The sequence below is a fragment of the Zalophus californianus genome, chromosome 16 (genome assembly GCF_009762305.2).
Source record: "Zalophus californianus isolate mZalCal1 chromosome 16, mZalCal1.pri.v2, whole genome shotgun sequence".
In the NCBI taxonomy this organism is placed as follows: domain Eukaryota; kingdom Metazoa; phylum Chordata; class Mammalia; order Carnivora; family Otariidae; genus Zalophus; species Zalophus californianus.
Window position 1 is genome coordinate 2993375 of NC_045610.1, and position 23387 is coordinate 3016761.

General features: G+C 55.8%; 1 protein-coding gene and 4 non-coding genes across 7 annotated transcripts; 3 read left to right on the plus strand and 2 right to left on the minus strand.

Moving 5' to 3' along the window:
• Window positions 1-1335: 1335 nt before the first annotated feature.
• Window positions 1336-21070, minus strand: ALOXE3 (arachidonate lipoxygenase 3). Of its 3 annotated transcripts, none has more exons than XM_027626040.2 (15): window positions 19989-21070; window positions 19168-19372; window positions 18216-18297; window positions 17802-17921; window positions 17508-17633; window positions 14894-14997; window positions 14410-14582; window positions 13551-13694; window positions 13270-13473; window positions 13086-13172; window positions 12453-12622; window positions 11764-11885; window positions 7908-8008; window positions 7150-7320; window positions 1336-2195 (listed from the first exon to the last, which is right to left on the minus strand). In XM_027626040.2, exons 1-15 carry the CDS (start codon window positions 20133-20135, stop codon window positions 2016-2018), a joined length of 2136 nt encoding a protein of 711 aa, XP_027481841.1. In that variant the 5' UTR covers window positions 20136-21070; the 3' UTR covers window positions 1336-2015. The 3 variants fall into 3 exon arrangements, with proteins under 3 accessions (XP_027481841.1, XP_027481840.1, XP_027481842.1); XM_027626039.2 differs by having other exon boundaries at window positions 7150-7410; XM_027626041.2 differs by lacking the exons at window positions 1336-2195; window positions 11764-11885 and having other exon boundaries at window positions 7228-7410.
• A 255-nt stretch (window positions 21071-21325) lies between these two features.
• On the plus strand, window positions 21326-21398 carry TRNAK-UUU. The gene has a single exon. It is a non-coding gene; the product is annotated as a tRNA-Lys (tRNA).
• Window positions 21399-21964: 566 nt separating this feature from the next.
• Window positions 21965-22036, plus strand: TRNAQ-CUG. The gene has a single exon. It is a non-coding gene; the product is annotated as a tRNA-Gln (tRNA).
• A 441-nt stretch (window positions 22037-22477) lies between these two features.
• On the minus strand, window positions 22478-22559 carry TRNAL-UAG. Its single transcript has one exon. It is a non-coding gene; the product is annotated as a tRNA-Leu (tRNA).
• A 489-nt stretch (window positions 22560-23048) lies between these two features.
• Window positions 23049-23135, plus strand: TRNAR-UCU. The gene is given in 2 exon segments: window positions 23049-23085; window positions 23100-23135. It is a non-coding gene; the product is annotated as a tRNA-Arg (tRNA).
• The last annotated feature ends 252 nt before the right edge of the window (window positions 23136-23387 follow it).

Consider the following 23387-nt stretch of genomic DNA (forward strand, 5'->3'; position numbering starts at 1 on the left):
CCCCAATCGGACGGGGCTCAAGCCCCTTCCCCACATCCTGTCCCCGGAAGGGGCCCAGAGCATAAGCAGAACCCTATGCACGGCCGGGTGTGTCTCTGCAGTACATCTCCCTCCAAGCCGGCTGATTCCAGTGATCCACTGCATCCCTCCCTCTCTGGCTTGGGGCCATTTTTAGCATGGGCATGCCTTCTAATGCTAACTTCGGTGGTGGCCAAGGTGCGTCTGGAGGGACAGGCTGTGTGTGCATGTGCGTGTACGTGTGTGTGTGTTCTATATCCTGGTCTTGCTGTTCTAAGTCAAAGCCCAGTGCTATAAGGGGCCCAAGTGTCCAGCCTCTGCCACAGTCCTGGCCACACAGGGGTGCCTCTGGCTAGTTCCCAGTCCTTTGATCTTGTTCTTTTTTTTTTTTTTAAGGTTTTATTTATTTATTTGAGGGGGGAAGGGCAGAGGAAGAGGGAGAAGCGGACTCCGCACTGAGCAGGGAGCCCGATCCCAGGACCCCGGATTCATGACCTGAGCTGAAGGCAGACACTTCACCAACTGAGCCATCCAGGCGCACCGTGTCTCTATTTCTAAGGGCTTTGGGACTGCAAGGGAGAACATCAGACTCCCCAGATTACTATCTGTGTTGGTAATCCTGCAATGACAAACCATCCCAAAATCTCAGTGGTGGGACCCAACGAAAGCGTATTTCTCCCTCAGCTCCTCGTCCAGCCCAGGTTAACAAGGGGCTCTGTCCTGGTCCCTCTGAGACAGAAGCTGATGGCTATGCTGTCTCCACGTGGGCTTCCAGAACAGCAGAGGCAGAGAGCGGGGGGATCTCTGGAGGGGCTCGCACCAGTGACTAAATGCCCCAACCTGGAGAGGACCTGCCTCCTGCATCCCTTCTGCACGGAGCTGGTTGCCCAGAGCTCAGCCTGACTCCTCGCATCCACCAGAGGCCCGGAGACTGAGTCTTTCCTGTATCCAGCAGAGTAACAGAATCCCAGGGGCAGCACTAGTAACTCCCACACCCAGAAGCTGGATTCTTTGCAAAGCGCCTGCTTTTTTCCTATCAGCCCCTTGAGTCTGGCTATTCCTTCATCTCCTGATGGGTGACACACTCAGCGGGGTGAAGGCAGGAAGGTGGGGCCTGGCTAGGTGATGGGTTGAGCTGGGAGGCTCCCTGTCTCCAGAGCAGATGATCCAGGGACTCCCTACTGCTCGCTCCTTCTCCCATCCCCTGCCACCCCAGCCACCTACACACACGCGCGCGCACACACACACACACAAATACACAACACACACAATACACACATACACACACCCCAAATCAAAAATGAAATGGGAGCCAAATATGTTGGATTTTATTGAATTCATTGGGCTCAAGAACAGGAAAACAGGAGGGAGGAGACAGGACAAGGGCTGGAGAGGGTCCCCCCATACACCCAAGCTCCCGGAGGCCTGCAGCTAGAGGTCCAAGGAAGCTGGGCTGTAATCCTAACCCTCCCTTTAAAGATGCTGATGTCAACGGGGACCATGGGGCAGACCCAGGCCACACATCTTTTCTTGCCCATTTTCCAGGCTCTGCCAAAGAGGGAAGTTAGACTGGGTGGTCCTAGGCTTGGAGGAAAGCGGAAACAAAGCAACAAGGCAAGAGGAAGGGTTTGGGGACAGGGGAGGACGGGAAAGGGGAGCTCAGAGTCCTTGTGGGTTTCCCAATGGGAGGAGGTAGGTTTTCACAGGAGAGGGAAATTAGGAGGCTGCCCAAGTAGAGAAAGGGGTGATGGGGTTCCTTCCTCTTGAAGGACCTGCTGTGCGTTTGATGTTAGGCAGCGGCTTCTCACCCTGGACGCTGCTCTACGGGTCCCCCACTGCTCAGGGCCCACCCGTAGGAGGCTAGAGCCACCCTGGGGGGGGAGGTCCCCAGGTGCAGAGAAGGCTCCAGCTGAGTGGGAACAGAGGGGACCCTGACATGCCGGCCCTCCTCATGTCCTTGAGCTGGAGCCTTTTTCCAGGGCAGTAGGAGGAGTGGGTCAAATGGAGACACTGTTCTCGATGAGGGGAGGGTCCAGGTAGGCGTAGGGCAGCTCCAGACCCTGGTTCCGCTCCCGGATCTCCCGTGAAATCTGGGCCAGGCGGTTCTGGAAGGCGGCGATGCTTCGCTGAGGGGCCTCCTCCGTGAAGTGCTCATCCGGGTAGGTGCCCAGGGGCCGCTGGGAGAAAACCAGGAGGCGGTCAGGCCGACGGTCAGGATGGGATGAAGAGTGAAGGACCACGTTTGCCAACACAGAGTCAGGGTAGCTCCAAGGGCTTGACCCAGCCATAGTTACTGCAAACGTGAGCCCGCCAAACCACCACTCCCCACTCCAGGGAGCCTGCCCAGAGAGGGGGTGGGGGGTGGGGTGGGGAGACACTCACAACCCAGGGAGTGTGGGGGCTGGAATGGTTAGCCTGAGGTTAGTGCTCCCTCTGCTGGTAGCCCTCTGCCTGATACTATCGCTCGGAGACCGTTTCTGCACCTGAAAGTGGATGCATTGGACCAGAACACCTTTTTAAAGGTCCACTTTAAACGCCTGGTCTGCTGCTCTGTGAACCGAAGAAGTACAAGCATGTTCATAACACAAATCAACCCAACATGTTATGAAATCAACATAAACATGCTCCAGCAAATAGGACCCAGGATACACCTGTCACTCCGCCATTTCACAAAATCCAACCCCTGAAGATGACAACTAGTTCTGAAGGCATCTCACCAATCCACCCAACACAATCACCATGCCCGGGCTCACTTTAGAGCCCGGCCAACCACAATCGGCAAGCATCGCAGTGAGCTTCTAGTGGGTGCCGTCCTGTGGCAGGACGGGATGGCCCCTCTCTCCGTGATCAGTCTGCAGAAGCAGCTCAGCTCCTCAGTTCCGGGGGCCTAGCCTCCTAACCAGCCTGCACCTCCTGTCCAGTATAACCCGCATACAATCTAATTGTTGCCAATAATCCTGATGCTTCAAAATTCTTGGTCTTGGGGTGCCTGGGTGGCTCAGTCAGTTAAAATGTCCAGCTCTTGGTTTCGGCTCAGATCACGGATCTGACTCAGATCATGAGTTCGAGCCCTGAGTTGGGCTCCCTGCTCAGCGGGGAGCCTGCTTCTCCCTCTCCCACTTCCCCTGCTTCTGTGCGCTCTCTCTCTCTCTCTCTCTCTAACAAATAAATAAAATCTTTAAAAATAAAACGTGGTATGGGAGTTTCATTTTCACACTGAGTTTTCGTTAGTAATGACTGTCCACACTTAGCAAACGCTTCTTTCACGTATTGAGATGATTATATGGTGTTACTTTATGGATGCAATAAATTACATCGTTAGATTTCATCAGGGTGAACCGACCTCTCATTCCTAGAATAAACTAGACCTCAGCACAGCGTATTATTGTCTTACTATGCAGTATTGGCCTTCATTGGCTAATGATGTATTTTTAAGATTGTTGTAGCTAAGTGGAACACATTTATAATTTCATTTTCTTAATTACAGCTGACACGTTGCAAGCACTTGACATGAACTATCATGACGGCACAACAATCCTGTAAGACAGGTGCTCTTATCATTCCCACTTCATAGATAAAGAAACTGAGGCTTGGAGAGGCCCAATTACATATCCAGGGTCACACCCAGGGAAGTGTGGATCTGGGACTAGAACTTTCTACTGGAGACCCACTTCCCTTCTTAAGAGCATCACCTTGGCCAGGTGCTGGAATCGAGGTTCCTAGTAACATGATTTGGGAGTGTCTACTTTTTTTTCTATACTTTCAAGCAGTTTGAGTGATTTAAGAATGACTTGGTCCTTGAAGGTTTAGTAGAATCTCCCTTTGCAAGGAGGGGGATCAGATCTTTTATACTCCTTTCCACTTATGTGTGGTTTTCATCTCTTCGGGTGTCAATTTTTCTTTATTGTTTTCCTAGAAAATCATCTCTTTCACCTTGATTTCCAAATGTGTTTTCATAAAACTGCAAGTCATGCTTTCTTGTGATTTCTTCAACCTTCTCAATTATTGGCTGTTTGCTTTTCCACTCCTACCAAATGTACATTGATGTTCTCTCAACTCTTTTGATTGGGATTGTCTCTGGTTTCTTTATTTTATTGGTATTTTCAAAGAATCAGTTTTATGTCTTATTTACCAGATTGACATCTAATTTCTAAAACTATAGTGTAGCTGTCCAAAACGCAGAACACAGGAACAGGACAGGCTGGGTTCAAAGCCTACGTACTAGCTCTGTGACCTTGGGCAACTTGCTTAGTGTCTCTGAACCAACTTGCTTTAGTTTTCCCCCCTGTAAAATGCAACTACCGTTTGGGGTGCCTGGCCAGTTCCATTGGTGGAACGTGCGACTCTTGATCTCGGGGTTGTGAGTTCGAGCCCCACGTGGGGGGTAGAGATTACTTAAAATTTTTTTAAAATATTTTTTAAAAATGGAACTACCATCTATTGAACACTTATATGCCAGGCACTGTATTAAGCATTTTAAATAAAGATCCTTACCTACTTTGTATTTTAAAATAGCATACATAGCATACATAAGGTATCTGATTTAATGACTGAGACATGAGAGATCCCCAAGAAGCTATAGCTACTGTTGTTAATAATTTTTTTAAAGATTTTATTTATTTATTTATTTGACAGAGAGAGACACAGCGAGAGAGGGAACACAAGCAGGGGGAGTGGGAGAGGGAGAAGCAGACTTCCCGCTGAGCGGGGAGCCTGATGCGGGGCTCGATCCCAGGACCCTGGGATCATGACCTGAGCTGAAGGCAGAGGCTTAACAACTGAGCCACCCAGGTGCCCCACTGTTGTTAATAATTTTCTAAGGTAGACCCCACCACTGGCTTCTCAGAGGGAGCCCTCCACCCCCATCCTCTTCTCTTGCTTGTCATCCCTCACCACAGTGATATTGCAATTTACAGTAAAGAATATACATTTGGGCTTCCTCCCTTTCCTGGCACAGAGCTCCTGAAACCCTTATAATTTTGTAAGCGTTCAAGTGTTAAAGGTGTCTTGTTATAATTGTTATAATAAGACCCTTTCAACCACACCTGAGTTTACAGTTCATGCAGTGACTTCTGGAAAGCCCCTAAGGATGGGGGTGGTTGCCAGGAGAGGCAACCACGTGATTAGAGGGTTGGAATTTGCAGTTCCAGCCCCCAATCTCTGGGGAGGAGAGAGGGGCTGGAGGTTGACTTAATCCTCAGTGGCCAATGATTCAATTAATCACACTTAGGTAATAATGAGACAGGAAAACCCTAGCAGCAGGGGTTTGGAGAGCTTCCAGGCTGGTGAACACATGGAGGTATGGGTAGAGCAGGGCAGCCAGAGAGAGCAAGTCAGCCCTGCACCCCCTCCCACACACCTTGCCCAGCACATCTCTGGCTGTTCCTGAGTTATGTCCTTTTATAATAAATAAACCAGTAATCTAATAAGTAAACTGTTTTCCCTGAGTTCAGTTCAGCAAATGACCAAACCTGGGGTGGCAGGGGCGTGGGGGGGTGTTGTAGAAACCTCTGATTTTTAGCTGGTGGGTCAGAAGCCCAGGTGACAACCTGGGCTTGAGGTTGGCATGGGGGGGCACGGCAGTCTTTTGGGACTGAGTCTGAACCCGTAGGACCTGCCACTATCTGCAAGGAGAGTGTCAGAACTGAGTTAAATTATCTGACACCCCACTGGTCCCACACACATTCAGTGGCTAGAAGTATTGAATGAGAGTATTGGGAATAGTAATAGAGTATTCTGTGAGTAGACAAAAAGAACCCCAGAGTGTTTTCCTTTATAATGAAAAAGAAAAGAAAAGAAAAGAAAAAGAATGTCTCCAAGTCCTTGGGAAATGGGACCAGAAAGGAACAGGATCCAGGGATGAGTTCCTGGCATTCCCAGGCCATGAGATGGTAATTAAAACTTGTTAGGAAGATGACATGCACCTGCACCAAATGGAGTCAAGCATGAGAAATGAGGACATTCCTGTGACGTCAGAGGGCTTGTGAACAAGACCAGGAGGGCAGAGGTGGGATTGATGATCCCACACGTGAATGAAAATATTGGTAATTAGGGATCAAGGGGCTGTTCCCCTGGCCAAGCCGACCTGACAGCCTCCTCACCTGTTCCTGCCTAGAACTGCCCCTTCCAACCATCCACACGCCCTTGCTAAAACACAAATTCAGCCATGTCACCCCGGGCTTAAAGCTCTTCAGTGGCTCCCCATCCTCCTCTGAATGAACACTGTGCCCTCACGAAACATTTACAATCCTACCAACACACCAACGGACTCACCTTCACTTCGTTTCACTTGGTTGTGTCCTTCCTCTTGTCTAGAAACTAACCCTGCCCTTCCTTTGTCTGCCGAGCTCCTACTTGTCCTACAGGTTTCAGCTTTGATGTCACTTCCTCCAAGAAGCCTTCCTGGGTTCGCCCAGACTTGGTCACGTTCCACAAGTCCCCATTCTCACCTCTATTACGAGACTAAGCTCATGAGGATAGGGTTCAGATCTGCCCCCCAACGTCTGGCACATTGCAAATGCTCATGAAGTATGTGTTTGTACATAAATGATTCCTACAACACTGTGATGGCCTTTTTCATGTCCCTGTGTGTCTCCTCAACTAGACCATAGGATTCCTGAAGGCAGGAAGGTCTCATTCAGCTTTACGTGCCCAGTGCCATCTTGACATGTGCGAGGTATCCAAAATAATGTGTGTTGAATGTTTAGATGAATGGATGAGCAGTTAATGGATGAATGGTTGATGGAGGAATAAGTGGATGGATGAATGGATGGATGGACAGATGGGTGGATGGGTGGATGGGTGGGTGGATGGAGGGATGGATGGATGGATAGGTGGGTGGTTGGATGGACCTATGGATAGATAGATGGATGGATGGATGGATGGGTGGATTGGTAAACTGGTGAATTTGATAGACATTGTGCCCCAGCCACTAAACTGGTATTTGCTTCCATGTATGTCTTTGGGGATCAATTATCATTTCCTAAAGAAACTGAGGAACCCAAGACAAGCTCAGCAGTGGGCATAAATGGCAGCACTCAGTCCCTAAGCCCCCCTGGAACAACTACCACCACGGCCACTGCCTAGGCCCTGTAAACCCCCACCCCCACCCACCCTACACCCCATACACACCTGGTCTTTGGGCTCCTGGCTGACCAACCAGAAGAGGAGAAGGTTGTTACAGGTGACATTCACTTCTGGGAGGGTGTCTAGGTAACTCTTCAGGGTGGCGGTCCCCTTGGTCTGTGGTGGGGGCTGCCTCATGGATGACGGGGTGTTGGGCATCCAGGCCCCAAAGTCATGCTGTAGAGACCCCACCCCAGTTGAGTCAGCTGGCCAGAGTGGGAGAACCAGCTCCTTCCTCATCCCTGATCTCGCCCTGCCATCCCAGTACTTGCAGTTGAGAAATGAAGGGATGGCGGAAAGAGAAGAGAGGGAGGGGTGTAGGGTAAAAAGTTCCAGAAGTGGGGTAGGGGGCTCACCCCTTGTCACTCCCCACCCAGTGTTCCAGGACTAGGTGGAGTGAATCACCAAGGAAGGAGCAGAACCCAAAGAGGGCTCTAGTCAAAGGGCTGGCATGCCACCCAGCACAGCCTGATACTCCCCTTGGCTGCGTCCTCACCGTGACAGGCCCCATAGGTTTTACTCCCCACAGAACACTAGCTGGAGTCACCATTACAATCCTGAGCCCCACTCCACCCCAGTCCTCATCCAACACTGGCCCTTCACTCCTTCACTCCACCCAGTCACCACCCAACCTCAGCCCCAAACGTAAACCCACCTCAACTCTGACCCACCCATGCTCTCAACCCCAACTCTGGCCTCACGTCCAGTGCTGAGCCTAACCTTGCATAGCCCAGTGCCCCCAGGCCTGCCCCCTGCCACCTCACCTGCCCACTGTTGACAGCGGCGTGCTGGGCGGAGCAGTTGAAGATGATTGCAGTGAGGAACTTCACCAGCTCTCCTGGAGTGCACAGCCGGCGTGGGAAGCCTGGGTGTGGGAGGAAGGGAAAAGGGTGTGGAGGGAGAGGACCGGATTCCTGGGGGGCAGCTCAGGGCTAGGGCTCACCGCAAGGGGAGAGTGAGGATGAGAGGGCTGAGCATTTGGCCACCACTGTCTTTTCACTAAGATTAGGGCTGGGCTGAGGTTAGGGACATGACCAAGGTTTGCGGTCTCTGAAGGGGGTCGGGATAGGAGCTGGCCACTGGGATTGGACCAGAAAACGCCCGGCCGGCAGAGCTCACAAGAGAGGAGCCAAGTTCAAGTTGACAGCCAAGTTGGGTCTTCTCCCCACTTCTATCTGCAACCCCTGATAGCACTTAATGATTTTTTTAAAAGATTTATTTATTTATTTGAGAGAATGAGAATGGGGGTAGGGGCAGAGGGGGAGGGAGAGGGGGAGAGAGAGAATCTTCCAGCCAAGCGCGGAGCCTGACACAGGGCTCGACCCCAGGAACACTGAGATCAGGACCCGAGCCGAAACCAAGAGCCGGGTGCCCGACAGACTGAGCCACCCAGGCGCCCCAGCCCTTAATGATTTAATTCTACCCAGTTTGCCAAGATTTGCCCAAGCACCCAGTGGCGGATCGTCCACAGCTGGGCTTAGCAACAAAGGCAGGGGACCAGAGTGTGTTACTCATAAGTTCGCAGTGATGGAAGCAGAAGGGGGCTCCAAGACCAGGGCTGGGCTCTCTGAGGGGAGCACAGGCAGGGCAGAGACAGACACTGGGGCTGAGGCGCTTAGGGGAGACCTCCCTGCAGGAAGCCAAGGGTGGGTGAGCTCTGAATGGGAGAAAGATGACAGAGGAAGAAGGCATTTTCAGGCTCAGCCCCGGGTCCTCCCCTCTCTGTACATCATTGCTCTCCTCCACATCGATGGCTTTAACCGCTTCCCACTGGCCGACGACTCCCAAATTCACACCTCCTGCTCCATCTGGCCCCTGAATTCTAGACACGGCCGCGGGCATAACTCTGCGGCTGCCATCTGACACTCCAAGGTGGGTGTCTACGCGGCCTCTCAGACGTCAGCCCTGCAAACCCTGACGCTTGGCCCTCCTCCCCCGCTCACTCCCCAGATCTGTCCCTCCCACGGTGGTCCCATTCTGGTCGCTTTGTCCAGTCGCTCAGACCACAGTCTGTGAGCTCTTTCCCCCTTTTATCTCATGCCGCGCATATCGGCAAATACTTCCTGCATGAACCCACCTGCTTCCACCCCTGTCCCTGCAGGCCAGAGATGCTGAGACTTTAGAATCATAAATCTGATCACGTCACCCCCTTGCTAAAACCAGTTATCCGCAGAACTAGCTCTCTACTCAAATGTCACCTCCTCCGAGAGGCCTTCCTGGACTGCCAAGCTGAAATAACCCCCCTACCTCAACATGCTGTTTCCTTTTCCTGAGCACCCCTAGCCCACCCCCTGACATATTTGTCTGGTGATTATCTGAATCTCCCCGCTAGAATGGGAAGCTCCGTGAAGGCCAGGAGTTTCGTCCGTCATGTTCACTGCTAAACCCCAGCCGCTGGAACAATACTTAATATTAAGAGCCCGGTAATTATTGGTTGACTGGAGTGAATGCCTAAGAAGGTAAGAAGGCAGATTGGGAAGGAATGAAGCATCAGCAAGGCAAAGGGGCAGGGAGGTACTTATTGGAGGTGAGGCCAAAGCGTGTGCCAGGCCACGCAGTTTCTGGGCACAATTCCGGAGGATTGTCAGGGCGGTGGCCCGACAACCTGATGGGTGGGCAGCAAGAGGCTAGGAACGGTGAGGCCGGTAGGGAAGAAACTGTCACAGTATGAGGACCGGGACTGGGTGGTGACAGTGGGACATGATGGCGACAAGAGGAATTGGCCACCCAACTGGATTTAGGGAAACAGGAAGACAGAGTGGGAGCCAAAGATGGTTTCAGAGTTTGCAGTGAGGATGCAGATGGTTTCAGAGTTTGCAGTGAGGATGCAGAGGGTTGGAGGAAGGACCGGGCGTCTGACTTGGGAGCCTGTGGGAATTTCCTGGGATGTTCCCTTTGGGGTAGATAGTCTAACCTGGAAGGGCCAAGATTAAAAGGCAAAAGAAGTCAGGCCCTCTGGGGATTTTTCTGTAGTTCCCATTGTTAATTTGTTCCCTGTGAAATATGTAAGCAAAAGTCACACTGACTGAAGTTAATGAATGAGTGTGCCTTGTCTCAAACCAGGAATCTGCGATAAGCTTGCAATGTCAGAGATGTTTGTCCATCTGAAGAATGCTCTGATGTACTGAGTCAGAGACAGGTTGAATAAAGTGAGATAGGAGAATCAGCCAACAGTAATTAGACCCCCTGCTGCCCCAGGTCTTAAATAAAAAACAACCCCAAAGAGGGAAAAAAAAAAACAACTGCCCTTGGGGGAGGAAGCAGTCAGGATCAGGTCAGCCCAGGATTAACAGTGGGCTTGCTAAGCAGGGGACGGGTCATCCTTTAAAGATCCAAAAGAGGGGCTCCTGGGTGGCTCAGTTGGTGAAGCATCTGCCTTCAGCTCAGGAAATGATCCTGGGGTCCTGGGATCGAGCCCCACATCGGGCACCCTGCTCAGTGGGGAGTCTGCTTCTCCCTCTACATGCGCCATATTGGAGTTTATTGTCAGTTTCATCAAGTGTGATGACAGTATTGTGATTGTGTAGAAAAATGGGGGGTTTTTTGAGTTGCATATTGATTGGGAGTAAAATATGAGATAGATGTAATTTAAAAGACTTCAGCAATAAATAAAAGCGACAGATTAATCAAATGAATGCTTGTGGAATCTGGGCAGTGGGTGAATGGGTGTACGTTACGTTATACTCTCTACTTTTCTGTATGTTTAAAATTTGTTGTCTAAAGAAAAAAAAAGTCTCAGAACCTGTAGCTGGTAGTTTTTGTGTGCTGGTCTCAAGGGTGACAATGAGACAGCAGCGGAAATGGAAAGTTCTTCAGGGAATGTGGGGCAGAGGGATTTCCAAGTCTGGAGTCAGCTCCAGAGGAGAAACGGGAGAAAGGATCAGTCCATCACGGGAGGGTAGAGAGGAGACAGAGACCCAGGCGGGACAAGCCAACCGCTGGGACAGGGACATGGCAGAGGCCCGGGAGGAAGTGGGAGGCGCAGAGGATGTTTCCTCCCTGGGGCTAAGGGAAGACTTTAAGGAAGGGAGGGTGGTCTGCTGAAGTTAAGCAAAGGGAGAGGGAGAGGGGGCCACTGGGGTCCATGGGTCTCAAAATCCTCTCGGGCAGTGTCAGAAGGGGGGACGTTAGTGCCAGGTGACAGGTATTAATAAGGAAGAACCGGGCGGCAGCAGGATCACGTCTCTCCAAGAGGCCCAAAGAAATGAGAGAGGTTGGTGGCTAGAGGGGCCACCTGGTGGGACAAGCATGAGGAAGTATGAGAGAAGGTTCCAGAATCCTCAACCTTTGAGGCTGGAGATGCTCCTACCACATGATGGGACACATCCACAGAGCTCAGCAAGCAGTGGTGGACGGACAGGCTCGAGTAAAAGTCGAGGAAGAATCAGAGGGTCACAGTGTAGTGCCTGCAGGCAAGGACTTTGGAGACCGTGAGAGCCGGCTCTGGATCCCGCCTCTGCCACTATCTGCAAAGCCTTCTCTGTGCCTGTTCCTCATCTGTTCAGCAGGGCTAATAATAGGATGTACTTCAAAGGCTTGTCCATAAATAAGAACTAAGGAACAAGTGAGGCCAGAGGGAACACCAGGTCATTGGGAGCTTGTGGTTGGGGGATGGGATACCTGAGCTTTCCCGGCCCAGGAACGCCCAAGCAAAAATCTCGCCGACCCAGGCCTGCAGCTCCGAGTCCTGCTGCACAGATGCATCACTGAGATAATAGTAGCCCACGATTTCGGAGACGAAGCTGCAGGAAAGAGATGCTCGTGCCACGGGGGTGACCTGGGACTCGGGCCTGGCCAAAAATCCAAGGCCCAGTGCCACTCAGGCTGGGGAGAGCCAGACAGCCAGTGTCCACCGAGAGCCCACCACGGGCCGGTGGGAACCTCCAGATCCAGAGGGAGCCCAAGGGCCCAGGTTTGGCCGCTCCTGAGTCATGGGTGCTCTGAGTCTCCTTCCCACCCAGGGGTCTGGGGGTGGGGAGGGCACTGTGGAGAGCCTGGGGGCCCTAGCCCACACCTCACTGTTGCACCTGCCACCCCCCTCCATTCCTCTGGACACCCTGTCCTCTCCTTCCTCCCCTGTGTTCATACACAGCCCAGCCCCTCCCCAGCCTGCAGCTACCTGTCATTTCATTGAGGACCCCAATCCTAACTCTCACCCTGGGGGTGCTCCCTGGTGGGGCCTGAAGCACCTGCGACCCCCAGCCCCAAGCTCCCCAGCGTGCATGAGAACAGGGGTCCACACTGACCCTGGGCCAGGAGGCCCTGGTGGGGCCAGACTGGTTGCAGGGTCCTGGGCCCGCACCCCGCACCTCTCAATGGCCGCCCAGATCCTCAGGCCGTCGTCCCGGTAATGGTAGTTGGGGATGGCCAGGACGCCGCGGGCCCGCAAGCTGTCCGGAAGGCAGAAATCGGTGTAGGTGAAGTGGGCCAGAGCGGTGCTCATGAGGTAGAGGAGGCCTTGCCTCCCGACCGAGGTGACCTGAGAACACAACACAGCTCGGCTTGGGGACGGGACGAGGCCAGTGACTCAGCCACGGGGATGTTCCAGTTAATCAAGGAGTCCAAGACCACGGGTCAAACCCCCGCAGGGACTGACGCGGGCTGCAGAAGTTGCGGTCCTGCTACGTGCATAGGAGGAACTCCCTCGGTATTTGGTAACTGAAAGAAAGCAGTGACGCCGGCGCAGGGTCGGACAGGGGATGAGATCGAGGGGCGCTGCCCTGCCCACCTGCAGGAGACTTCGGAAGCCGGGCCCGAGGGGGCGGGGCCCGGGCTTGTGGGCGGGGCAAGTAGGGGAAACCGGTGGGGAGAGGCGGGGCTTGAGGGATGGGTCTGGCAGGGACGGTGAAGTAGGATTGGAGGCCGAGGAGGCTTGTGGGCGGGGCAAAGCTTCCTGGGGGCGGGGCTTCAGAGAGGCGGCGGGCGGGGGCCGGAGGCCGCACCTTGTCCACAAGGCCCTCGGGGTTGAGCAGCGTGGCCCGCGCGATGGTGTTCACTTGCAGCGTGTAGCGAGTGTGCGGGAGCAGGAGCTGCGGGCGGGATGAGGGCCCAGGAGCCGAGGGTCAGGGGAGCAGGCCGAGCTGCGCCCCCCCCCTCCCCTGGCCCCCGCCCGGGGGCCACACAGACCTTGTAGATAGGATGGCAGAGCGGCAGCTGACGCAGCGTGGCCATGGCGAAGGCCTCGCACAGCAAATGCGTGCACAAAAAGTGTGTGTTGTTCTCGTGCACCAGGAACTCGGAGTTGCGCACCCACGTCTTGGCCAGCAGCCAGTCCCAGTAAGAGTCAGTGGGCAGAAAGATGGGGCTTTCCGGCCCGGGGGTCTGGCTGAGCTGCGCCCAAGAATAATAAAGGGGTGAGTCTCAAAATTGCTAGTGTGCCGCCCCCGAAATCCCGCCCCAGGTCTCACCTGGATGGCCAGGGGCACCAGCGCCCCCTGCGGGTTGAGCCATAGCAGGCAGAGCGGGGCGGCCACGTACTGGGGGCGGCCGTTGAGGCAGTGGACCGGGGCCTCCGCCAGGATCCAGTAGTCCGCTAGGAAGATGTTGCCCCTCTGCGGAAGGCACACAGAGGCTCACAGAGCCCTCCAACCCGCGCTGCGCTGCCCTCTCTGTTCCCCGCCCACTCCCACCCCAGCCGGGGCCTCAGTAATGCTTGGTGCCTGCGCTCATGGCCAGAGTGAGGAAACCCACCCTCCCCAGAATGTCCGGAATGAGGTCCAGCTGGGTCCCTGGTGCGCCACCTCCCACCTGGATACGCTGGCGTCCTCTCCCCGGCCCCCCCATACCTGGTCCTTCCTGCTCTCTCAACTCAGTGACCCTGTCAGTATACCCAACAATAGGAAAATGACCACACACTCAAAACTGACTGCCCCATCTCCAGCCTTCTGGAGGATGCCCGAGGGCTTGGCTGCCCCAGAGAGACTGATCAGCATCTTCTCCCACGCCCTCCTCGGAGCTCCTAGTCTCCGTGACTGTCCCCCTTGTATGCGGCGGCACTGCCTTCCACCTGTCCTAAGATCGCTTTCTTTGGGCCTCAGCACTGGGGATCTTGGAGGCCCCAGAACACGGGCAGGACCTTCTCTTCCATGCTGTCCTGCTCCCTCCTACGATCCACCAAGCCTCACCCCAGGCTTCCAGCCATGCCCAGCCCCAGCCGGCCCTTATCCCCATTCGCTCCAATTCAAAGGTGCAAGGCTGGCTGCAGCCCCAGTCGTCCCATCCCTGCCCTCCACGCCCATCCCTTGTCCATAATGGCACCTCACCCACCTCTAGTTCCGTCTGCAGGCAGGTGTCAGGTCCCAGCAAAGGGGCCACCATGTCATTGGTGATGGGCAGCTTGTTGGGCAAGCTGGAGAGGCAGTGGAGCATGACGGGATTGACGCCGTTCAGGTACTGGTACCCGAAGAAGGGGTCCTCGCACCAGTGCTCCATAACGTACTCTAGGGGGCAAGAGAGGGGGCTGCTTCGTCCGGAAACTGCTTCCCGAGATCCAGCCCTGACAGTCTCCCAGGCAAGCAGGGTATCTCTCTGTCCTCACTCCCCTGTCCCTGTCCCCTCCCAGAGAAAGGGGAGGTGGCGTGAGCTCCTAAGGGGAATCTGTGCGGTGGCCACCCATGAACCCAGGAGCCCCTCTCTCGGGGGTCCCACGGTCTCCCTGAGAGGGCTGAAAAAAGGCCCCTTCCCAGGATGGGGCGGAGGGTGCAGAGCACGGAGTAGGGTGGGGGACAGACATCTGCCTGGCTCTGCACACCTGAAATCACCGTCTTGTGGCACCAGAAGATATTCCGGATGTCGTCCAGCTTCTTCCAGGAGCCCTTGCGGTCCAGCAGCCCACGGAGCTTCATGCCCACAGACCTGAGGGGGAGGGGAAGCGAGGGTGGGGCCTGGGGCTGCCCCAGGGCACTGTGCCCCCAGCCTAGAGGCCTGGAGGGACCCGACCAGGTCAACGTCCAGAGCAGAGGTGCCTAACAGTGTGCCCGTTAGAAAAGTCTAGTGACCAGCTGAGGCTTTGTAAGGGTGACTCCATATGTGCACGCCCAGTGGTGCACATTGCCAATCTTCACTGGTGCCTTGGCCTTTCTCCAACTAGTCACGGACCTTCGCCGGCCCCTGTGTGGCTGGGACGTCTGCCACCAGCCGGTCCCGACCAACCACGGCCTTCTTGCGACACGCAACCGGAGGTGTACTTTGTACACCAGACTGGTAAAAGGTGGGGGGGCGGCAGCCTGGGGGCGCCATGCACTTTTCACTTTGTGGGTGTCTGTACTGTTTGAATTTTTTGAAGCTGTGCCTCTCATGGTGAGCTGTATCCTACATCTCCACCTACTATCAAACCTATCTAAGACACACAGTCCACCAGGGAGCACGGCCTGACACCCCGCAAACACACACCTGGTGTGTATCTTCCACAAAATGCTCCGCCCTCCCTGCGTTGCATGGTAAATCCAATGTCCTCCTGATGCCCTTTATTACACATGACACTATGGGCCCCTTAGGGCCAGGACTGGCCGTGGATGCCCGGACATACCAGTTCGTAATAACCACTTACTGCCTGCGCCAATTTAAATGGAAGGGACCGCAACGCCTACCAGGTGGGTTTGTGGCAAGTGGTGGGTGAGGGAGGCTGTGCAAGTGTGCTCAGATGCCCCAAAGGGTGTGGGTGCCATGACCTCACAAGCCCGGGGACAACTTCCTGAGTGTCCCCTGAGCTGCCCGCCCCTCGGTCCATAGCATTTGCCGGGTACCTGCCCCATAAGGCCCCAGAGAGGGGAAACACCGGGCGGGAGCTCTGTGTTAAAGCAGAGAGCAAGGAGGGGCGCCTGGGAGGCTCAGTTGGTGAAGCCTCTGCCTTCGGCTCAGGTCGTGATCCCGGGGTTCCTGGGATCGAGCTCTGTCCTAGGGGGTCTTCCGGGCCTTCCTTTGTTTAGACCCACATGTCCATCTGGGGACCAGCTCAGGCGACCCTGGTCCCTCAGCCCTGCCAGGGCCTCTCACGGGTCCTTGCCCTGAGGCCCGAGCCACCTGCGACCACCTTGCGCTCCAGCCAGGACACTCCCCAGCTCCCCGCTTGCCCCACCTCTGCCCCTCTCCCACTAGCCCTTCTCCCAAAGATTCAGCTGGGCACAGAAGCCCTGAGGATGAGGATCCAGCCCCTTGGCCCGGACTCCTCTGTGCCTTCTAATACAGCCCCTGCACAGATGGCCAGCTGAGCCTCTCTGTCCTCCCCAAACGAACCTGGCTTTGCCCAGGACCCACCCCCTCTCTGCTCACTCTCCTCTCCACGGCCCCAAGCCTGCTTCAGTCCTACCTGCCTTCCCGGGAGCCACGGGCTGGCCCCTGCCCACCCTGGCTGACTCTGGTCATGAGTGTCGACAGTACCCCCTCCATCAGTCACACTCAGAGCCTCAGCTGTGGACTCGAGCTGCTCATGGCCCCCCTGGTTCCTAATTAACTATGCCAGACATCTCCCTAGGGACACTGAGCTCCTCATGGTGGAAGACGACATCCTAACACTCGGTCACATCCACTGAGAGATTGTTTTGCACTAGATGCCATCTCGCTTCCTCTCCGCCGACCTATGAGGTAGGCATGGATGTTACTGTCATTTTACAAATGAGGAAACTGTTTAGAGACTATGTGAAGATCAAGGTCACACAACTGGAAGGTGTTGGTTCTAGGATCTGAATGTGAGGTGGTCTGACTTCACTTCCTTAAAGCTTTAGGGCCAGGCCTCCCTGTCTTACTCAAGACAGCACCAAATTCTACACCGAGAAGGTGCTCTGTTCATTGCATAGATTTGAGGACTGGAAATAAAAGGGATGGCAAAGGAGCAAGAGGAGATGATAGGGAGACAGAGAATGGAGAGAGAAGGGGGAGACCGGGGCCAGAGAGGGGGAGACTGGGCCAGAGGGGGGAGACCGGGGCTAGAGAGGGGGAGACCGGGGCCAGAGGGGGGAGACAGGGCCAGAGGGGGGAGACCGGAGACAGAGGGGGGAGACCGGGGCCAGAGAGGGGGAGACAGGGGCCAGAGGGGGGAGACCGGGGACAGAGAGGGGGAGACAGGGGCCAGAGGGGGGAGATCGGGGCCAGAGGGGGGAGACCGGGGCTAGAGAGGGGGAGACCGGGGCCAGAGGGGGGAGACAGGGACAGAGGGGGGAGATCGGGGCCAGAGGGGGGAGACCGGGGCTAGAGAGGGGGAGACAGGGGCCAGAGGGGGGAGATCGGGGCCAGAGGGGGGAGACCAGGGCCAGAGAGGGGGAGACCGGGGACAGAGGGGGGAGACCGGGGCCAGAGGTGTGGATATGCCTGGCAGGGTGGGGGCAGACGGGAGAGTGACAGGAGCGCGGGGAGGGTAGTGGCCTCACGCGGGGATGGCGTTGAAGAGCAGAGAGGCCGTCTTGGTGGCTGAGTAGCGAATGTTGGGTTCCATGTGCATCAGGGACGGGAAGTCAATCTTCATGGGGAAGCCAGGCAAGTACCGATTCCCACTGCTGTGGAGGGCGGTGGGGGAGGCAGAAAGACAGACACCAGTCAGACGGACTTGCAGCCCACTCCCCTTCATTCCTTCCCTGGATCCTTCCCCGGATCCTCCCCTGCCTCCGGCCTCCCACCCGACCTGAAGCCACCTCCCTGCCAGACCCTCGGGGTCACCCCCTCACCTGTCCCCTGGGTCTGCCCGAGGCGTCATCTTGGTCAAGGCAAACTTCTTGTCTGTCTCCATCTCCTCAAAGCTGCTGACGTCTATCATGCCGGGGAAGCCGGGGGCGTAAACTTTCCAGCTTCCGGGGGAGAGAGGTCAGGGGTGGCTAGTCAAACTTAGGGTAAAAAGACCCATCAAGGACAGCTGAGGGAGGGGTTGAGTGTGGATTCACTGATGTTCTTGGGACAATTGTCGGTACTCGCGTTCTGGATCTAGACTTGGGGTCAACCTCAGAAGGAAGTTAGGGTTACATGAGGGTCCTGACCAGAGCCGAGGCCCCAAGGTTGGATCTGAGGTCAGATTTAGTGACAGTCTGATTGAGGCTGAGGTCGGCATAAAGGTGGGGGAAGAAGTCAAATTAGCCCGTCCTCACCGGTAACATTCCTGTCGGCCCTGGAGCTCCCGTTTCCTGTGGTCCAGAAGAAGGGGAAGGGAGTCCTGACAAATAGTTTTTGCTGTGGGGAATGAAAAGTACTCATCATATACGTCTCTTTTCAAAAGGTGAAGCTTGCCTGAACGCCCTAACCCTTGAACCCAATCCCTCAGTTGACAAGGATACCCCATGTTCTTCGTGCATTCATCAGCAGAACGGACTCAAGACAACCTCACCCCCAAATTGTAACGATCGTCCTAATTGTACTTTTGTCTCCTTCCCAGGACTCTTTTGGGGCAGAAATTACATTGTAGTCATTTTGTGTATTCCTGGCACCTGGTGTGGTGCCCGACACTGTGCTCATAATGTGTACTTGACAAATGACTGATGAATGAGTATATTTTGGGAAGTGGTGGACAGATGGAAATGCTAGGATGATGGGGGGGGTCTCTGAAGAACTCGCTAGGGGGCCGAGATATCACCTCTCACCCCTAAGACTCATGTCAACACTCGGACCAGCCCTGGTCATGCCTCTTGGGATCAGACGGCTCAGGAGACGTGGGTGGGGGTCCAGAGGCTGAAGGAGCTCGAGCTCGGCATCTTTGAAAGGCCCCCCAGATGCAAGAGGGAATCCTAACAGCACGTCACAGGGACTTCGTCCCCACCAGAAAAGCCAGTAGTAGTTGTCGGCAGGGCCTTTCCTGCTAAATTCTCTCAGCTTCCGCACCTGCCGACACCCAGTTATTCGGCTTACAGCTCAAGTCCGCTCTGGGCGCAGGAGAAATTCACTCTGGGGGAGTGCAGAGGGAGTGGGCCGAAAGGTCTGAGTTCCAGTTACCCTAACCCCACCCCCGTTCCCTGCGGCCTGGGCCCCGTGAGACACCGCCCCCCCCCCCCCCGGCCCCAACAGATGCCTTCTGCAACCCAGGCCAGCCCCCGGCCTCTGGCCCACCTGTTCCTGGTCGCAGCTCTATGGTGCAGTAGCCCTCAATCCACTGATAGCAGGGGAAGTGGGAACGGGTGCCATCGGGGGCCGTGACGCAGATGCAGCTGCAGTACCAAGAGTCCTTGGGGAAGAAAGCGTAGCGCTCCTTGTGTAGACGCAGCAGCAAGACCTCGCCCAGCTCCGCTGAGCAGCGCACCTTGTACTTCTGCACCTGAGGGGACCAAAAAGCAAGCAGGTGAGAGGCGAGGAACGGCAGGGGCATCCTTACACCTGGCGAGGCGCCTCTATGCCTACATCTGTTCTGGGATATAAAGCTGAGAGCCGCTAACCCACGCGGGGCCTTTGTATGAATTAGGAAAAGGCACCCCTCCATCCCAGCAGAAGCGGCCACAGCCCCCAGAGGCACGGTGAGTGAGCAGAGTGGATTCTGGATCTCACCAGCCTCCTTGGCCCCCGCACCCTTGTGTAGGCCACCAGCAAACAATCGTGGGGCTTGGCGGAGGCAAGCGGATCCCCTCCAGAGAAGAGGAAACCCCGACTCACAGAGGGCAAGTGACTTGCCCAAAGCCCACCTTCAATTATGAGAGGAGCTAGGAAGCCGGTGGAATTCTCCTGACCCCCAGCCCCTGGCTCCTTCTTCACAGCCCTGCCTGGGTAGAAAGTATCCTCTCCCCAGGAAAGACAGAGACCAGAATAGGATGGTGAGGAGGTCAAGGCCGGCTCCCTGAGTTCTGCAGGGTTGGAGGAATGACCTGGGGGAATGACCCTCCCCTCCTTCAGGGTCCCCAGGCCCTCAGGGGTCCCTCCTCCCTCTCCTCGGTACTTACAGACCCAGGGGCGAAGTCCCTGCCCAAGCGATCCAGCAGCTGCTTGGGGCTCTCACCACAGGTGCCCACCAGAGTGACAGAGATGTTGTCCAGCGTGCCGGCCCTCAGGTAGGGACCCGTGGTCACACACACGCGGTACACGGCCATGGCGGGAAGGAAAGAGGGATGCCCCGGCAGCGGTGACCACAGCAGCAGCCCGCCTTGGCGCAGGGGGCCGGGGGGAGGGGCGGGGGCGGGGCGGGGCTGAGCTGTCGGCCTGCGGAGCTCCTGAGTGGGGGGGCTCGGCCCGGGCAGGTAGGCCTCCCAGGGAAGGCCCCGCTCTCTCTGGGATGCTCTGGGGCTCGCCCGCCTCTCTCCCGCGAAGCTCCCGGTCTCTGTCCCGGCTCACTGCGGGCTCCCTCTCCCCACCCTAATAGTTGTTTGCTTGCCTCTGGCACAGCCGGTCTCTCTGGCTGGCAGGACAGGGCTCACCCAGATGGATATCAGGAGTCCGAGTCCCAGCGGGAAGGGAGGGACCAGGGGCTGAGAGGGAGACGAGGAGCAGGTGACACCTGTGTGACTGGGACACTGCCCTGCTCCCGGTTAGGGGCCGCTGAGACCCTGGGGCCCTGGTCCGCCCACCCCCCAACTTGCCCCGAAACCCTTTCCTCCTCTCAGCCAGGCCTGGGCACGGGGCACCCGCATTCCCTACTTGTGAATCATCCATGTGAATCAGTCTTCGCAAGTGAGCCATACTCGACATAAATCACACGTGACCGCGGCCACACGCAGGCGAGTCGCCCCTGCAGAGGAGTCAGGCCCAACTCTCCTGTCGCTCCCCACTGCGCACCACGGTCCCCACGCCGGCTTCCCCGGATCGCCGCTCCGCGGCACGTCCGATCTCGGTCCCTCCCTCGGGATGGGGTCGGCCAGCGGACCAAAGTGGACCCAGGGCTCACGTCTGAACGCCCCGCGTGGCCTTCGTTCCGCTCCGGGCCCGCCCGTGGCCTGCAAGGCGGGGGCCAAGCGCGGGGGTGCCGGGGATCTGGGTCACCCGGGCTGCTGACAAACAGCTCGGCCGGGGAGGCCCGCAGCCGGCAGCGGCCCCGCGCGGCCAGTCCCGGCACCGCAGCTGCCCAGCCTCGGCGGCGCTCCGATCCCAGCAGCCGGACCCCGGCGGGGACGGTGCTCGAGCGAGGCTGGCAGAGCGCAGGCGGGAGCCGCGGGGCCGCCCCTGCTCGCTCCTGGTGCGCGCCCGGGGCGCTGCGCTCGTGCGTGCGCTCACCCTCGGTTTCCGGGAACCTGGACTTCAGCGGGCGAACAGCTCTTATAGGCAGTAGTGCACATGCTTAGCAAGAGCCCGGATAGCTCAGTCGGTAGAGCATCAGACTTTTAATCTGAGGGTCCAGGGTTCAAGTCCCTGTTCGGGCGTTTGCTTTTGCTTTTTTTTTTTTCCCCAGGAGTATATATCTCTTCTTGAGTACGCGTAATATCCGTATTCCTTTAAACAAAAGCAAGGAAAAAAAAAAAAAGAATAACAAAAGTGCTGTTACATGACTTTAAAAAAGAACTGATAGTAACCCCGGCAAGGATTTTTAGTTTTCAGAAAGTAGAACGAGTGAGAGTGGAGGGAAAGTAGAGATGTTTCCTGCGAACTTAAATGTTCTGGTGGGCACATTAAAGAGTAAACAGAACCAGGTGAGATTAATTTTAATAACATTTTATTTAACCCAATGAAATCTTATCTCAACCCGTGATCAATATTTTTAAATTATTAATGAAATTTTAACAATCTTCTTTGCAGTAAGTACCGTGTCTTCTAAGTGTGGTGTGTATTTTACACGTCACAGCGCATCTCAGTTCGTATCTCAGGAGCTCCATAGAGGCGCCCACCGCTTCAGGTAGGTGTTTTTTGTTTTCTTTTCTGTGAATGGGAGAATGGGAGGGGCAAGAACTTCAGTATTATGTACACTCCCAGAAGAAACCACCCAGAAGTGGGTTCCATGGTGTAATGGTTAGCACTCTGGACTCTGAATCCAGCGATCCGAGTTCAAATCTCGGTGGAACCTTGAATTTTGCCTCAATTCGTACCGTTATTTCTCAGCTTCGTGTATGAGCGTTTCTCGTTCCCCAAGAGGGTCTGAGAAGGAAAGCAAACGAAGACGCTGTCCTTTGGGCTTCTCAGACCGGGTAATCGGAGCCTCCGGCACACCATCCAAACACGCAGTCAGCACTTAAAAGATAAGAGCAAGGTGCACCAGTTTTGAGAGAGAACGCAATTTCAGGACGCCTTACTGCGGACATCAGTTACGAAGAATCGAAGGTCTCTCTGGCGGTTCCCGCCAGGTTCTGGCTGACACCACCCAGGCTGTCCCCAGTAGCATGGAGGGGATGGTGCCATCACTGCAAGCAGTCCTTGTAAAAACAAGAGGCATACATCCCAGCCAGGGTAGGGGGTTTAGGAGTTCTAGGAGTTCTAGGATGCAGAGGCCACCAGAAAAACTCCATCCTGGCAGCGGTGGGATTCGAACCCACGCCTCCGAAGAGACTGGAGCCTAAATCCAGCGCCTTAGACCGCTCGGCCACGCTACCTGCGTGGAAGCAAGTCCTCCCCGTAGTCCTCCTAAGAGACTAGAGGGGCGAGACAGGCTCGCGATGACTGTTCTAAGTCAGCGGGCCTTCTTTGGAAACCCCAGACCCAGGAGCAGCGAACGGCGAAACAGGGCGGAGGAAATAGAGATACACCGATATTTGCAACGAAACAAGTTTATTTTCATGGGTGGGGCCACATCTGGGAGTGGGGTGCGCCTGGGCTGGAAGCATCCCCCAAGCGGGCAGCCGGAGCTCTGTACTGGCTCGCTCCTGCTCGGTTGCTCTCTCTCCTTGTCTCTTCCACCCGTGCGCGCCCGCACTCCCACCTGGCTCTCGTGCCTTTGGCCCGCTACCTCTCCCCGGCAGGCCTGCGAGGTCCCAACCACGCGCTCCTGGCCCGCCCCGCCCAATTCCCTCACACCCCTCTCCCTCCCCGCCCCTTGCGCATGCTAGTACCCGTAAGCCGTCAGACGCCGCCGCCCGCCAGGTGGCTCTGTGGCGCAATGGATAGCGCATTGGACTTCTAGTGACGAAAGAGCGATTCAAAGGTTGTGGGTTCGAATCCCACCAGAGTCGATTTTATTTCAATTTTTTTTTTTTTCCCCTTCCTCTTTATCCGGCTTTTCCGTAAAGGTTCCCATCCCTTCTCCCCCTACCCTATTTCAGTGTTTTCCACCTGGTTTCAGCTTCAACCTCAGTCTCCGCTCTGCTCTCTTCTTTACTTACCTGTCTGCCCCGGGGCTTGGGCCATGGAGAGCAGGACTGGGAGGGGCGGGAGACAGAAGGAAAGGGAGACAGAAGGAAAGTGGGCGTGGACGCCGACATAAA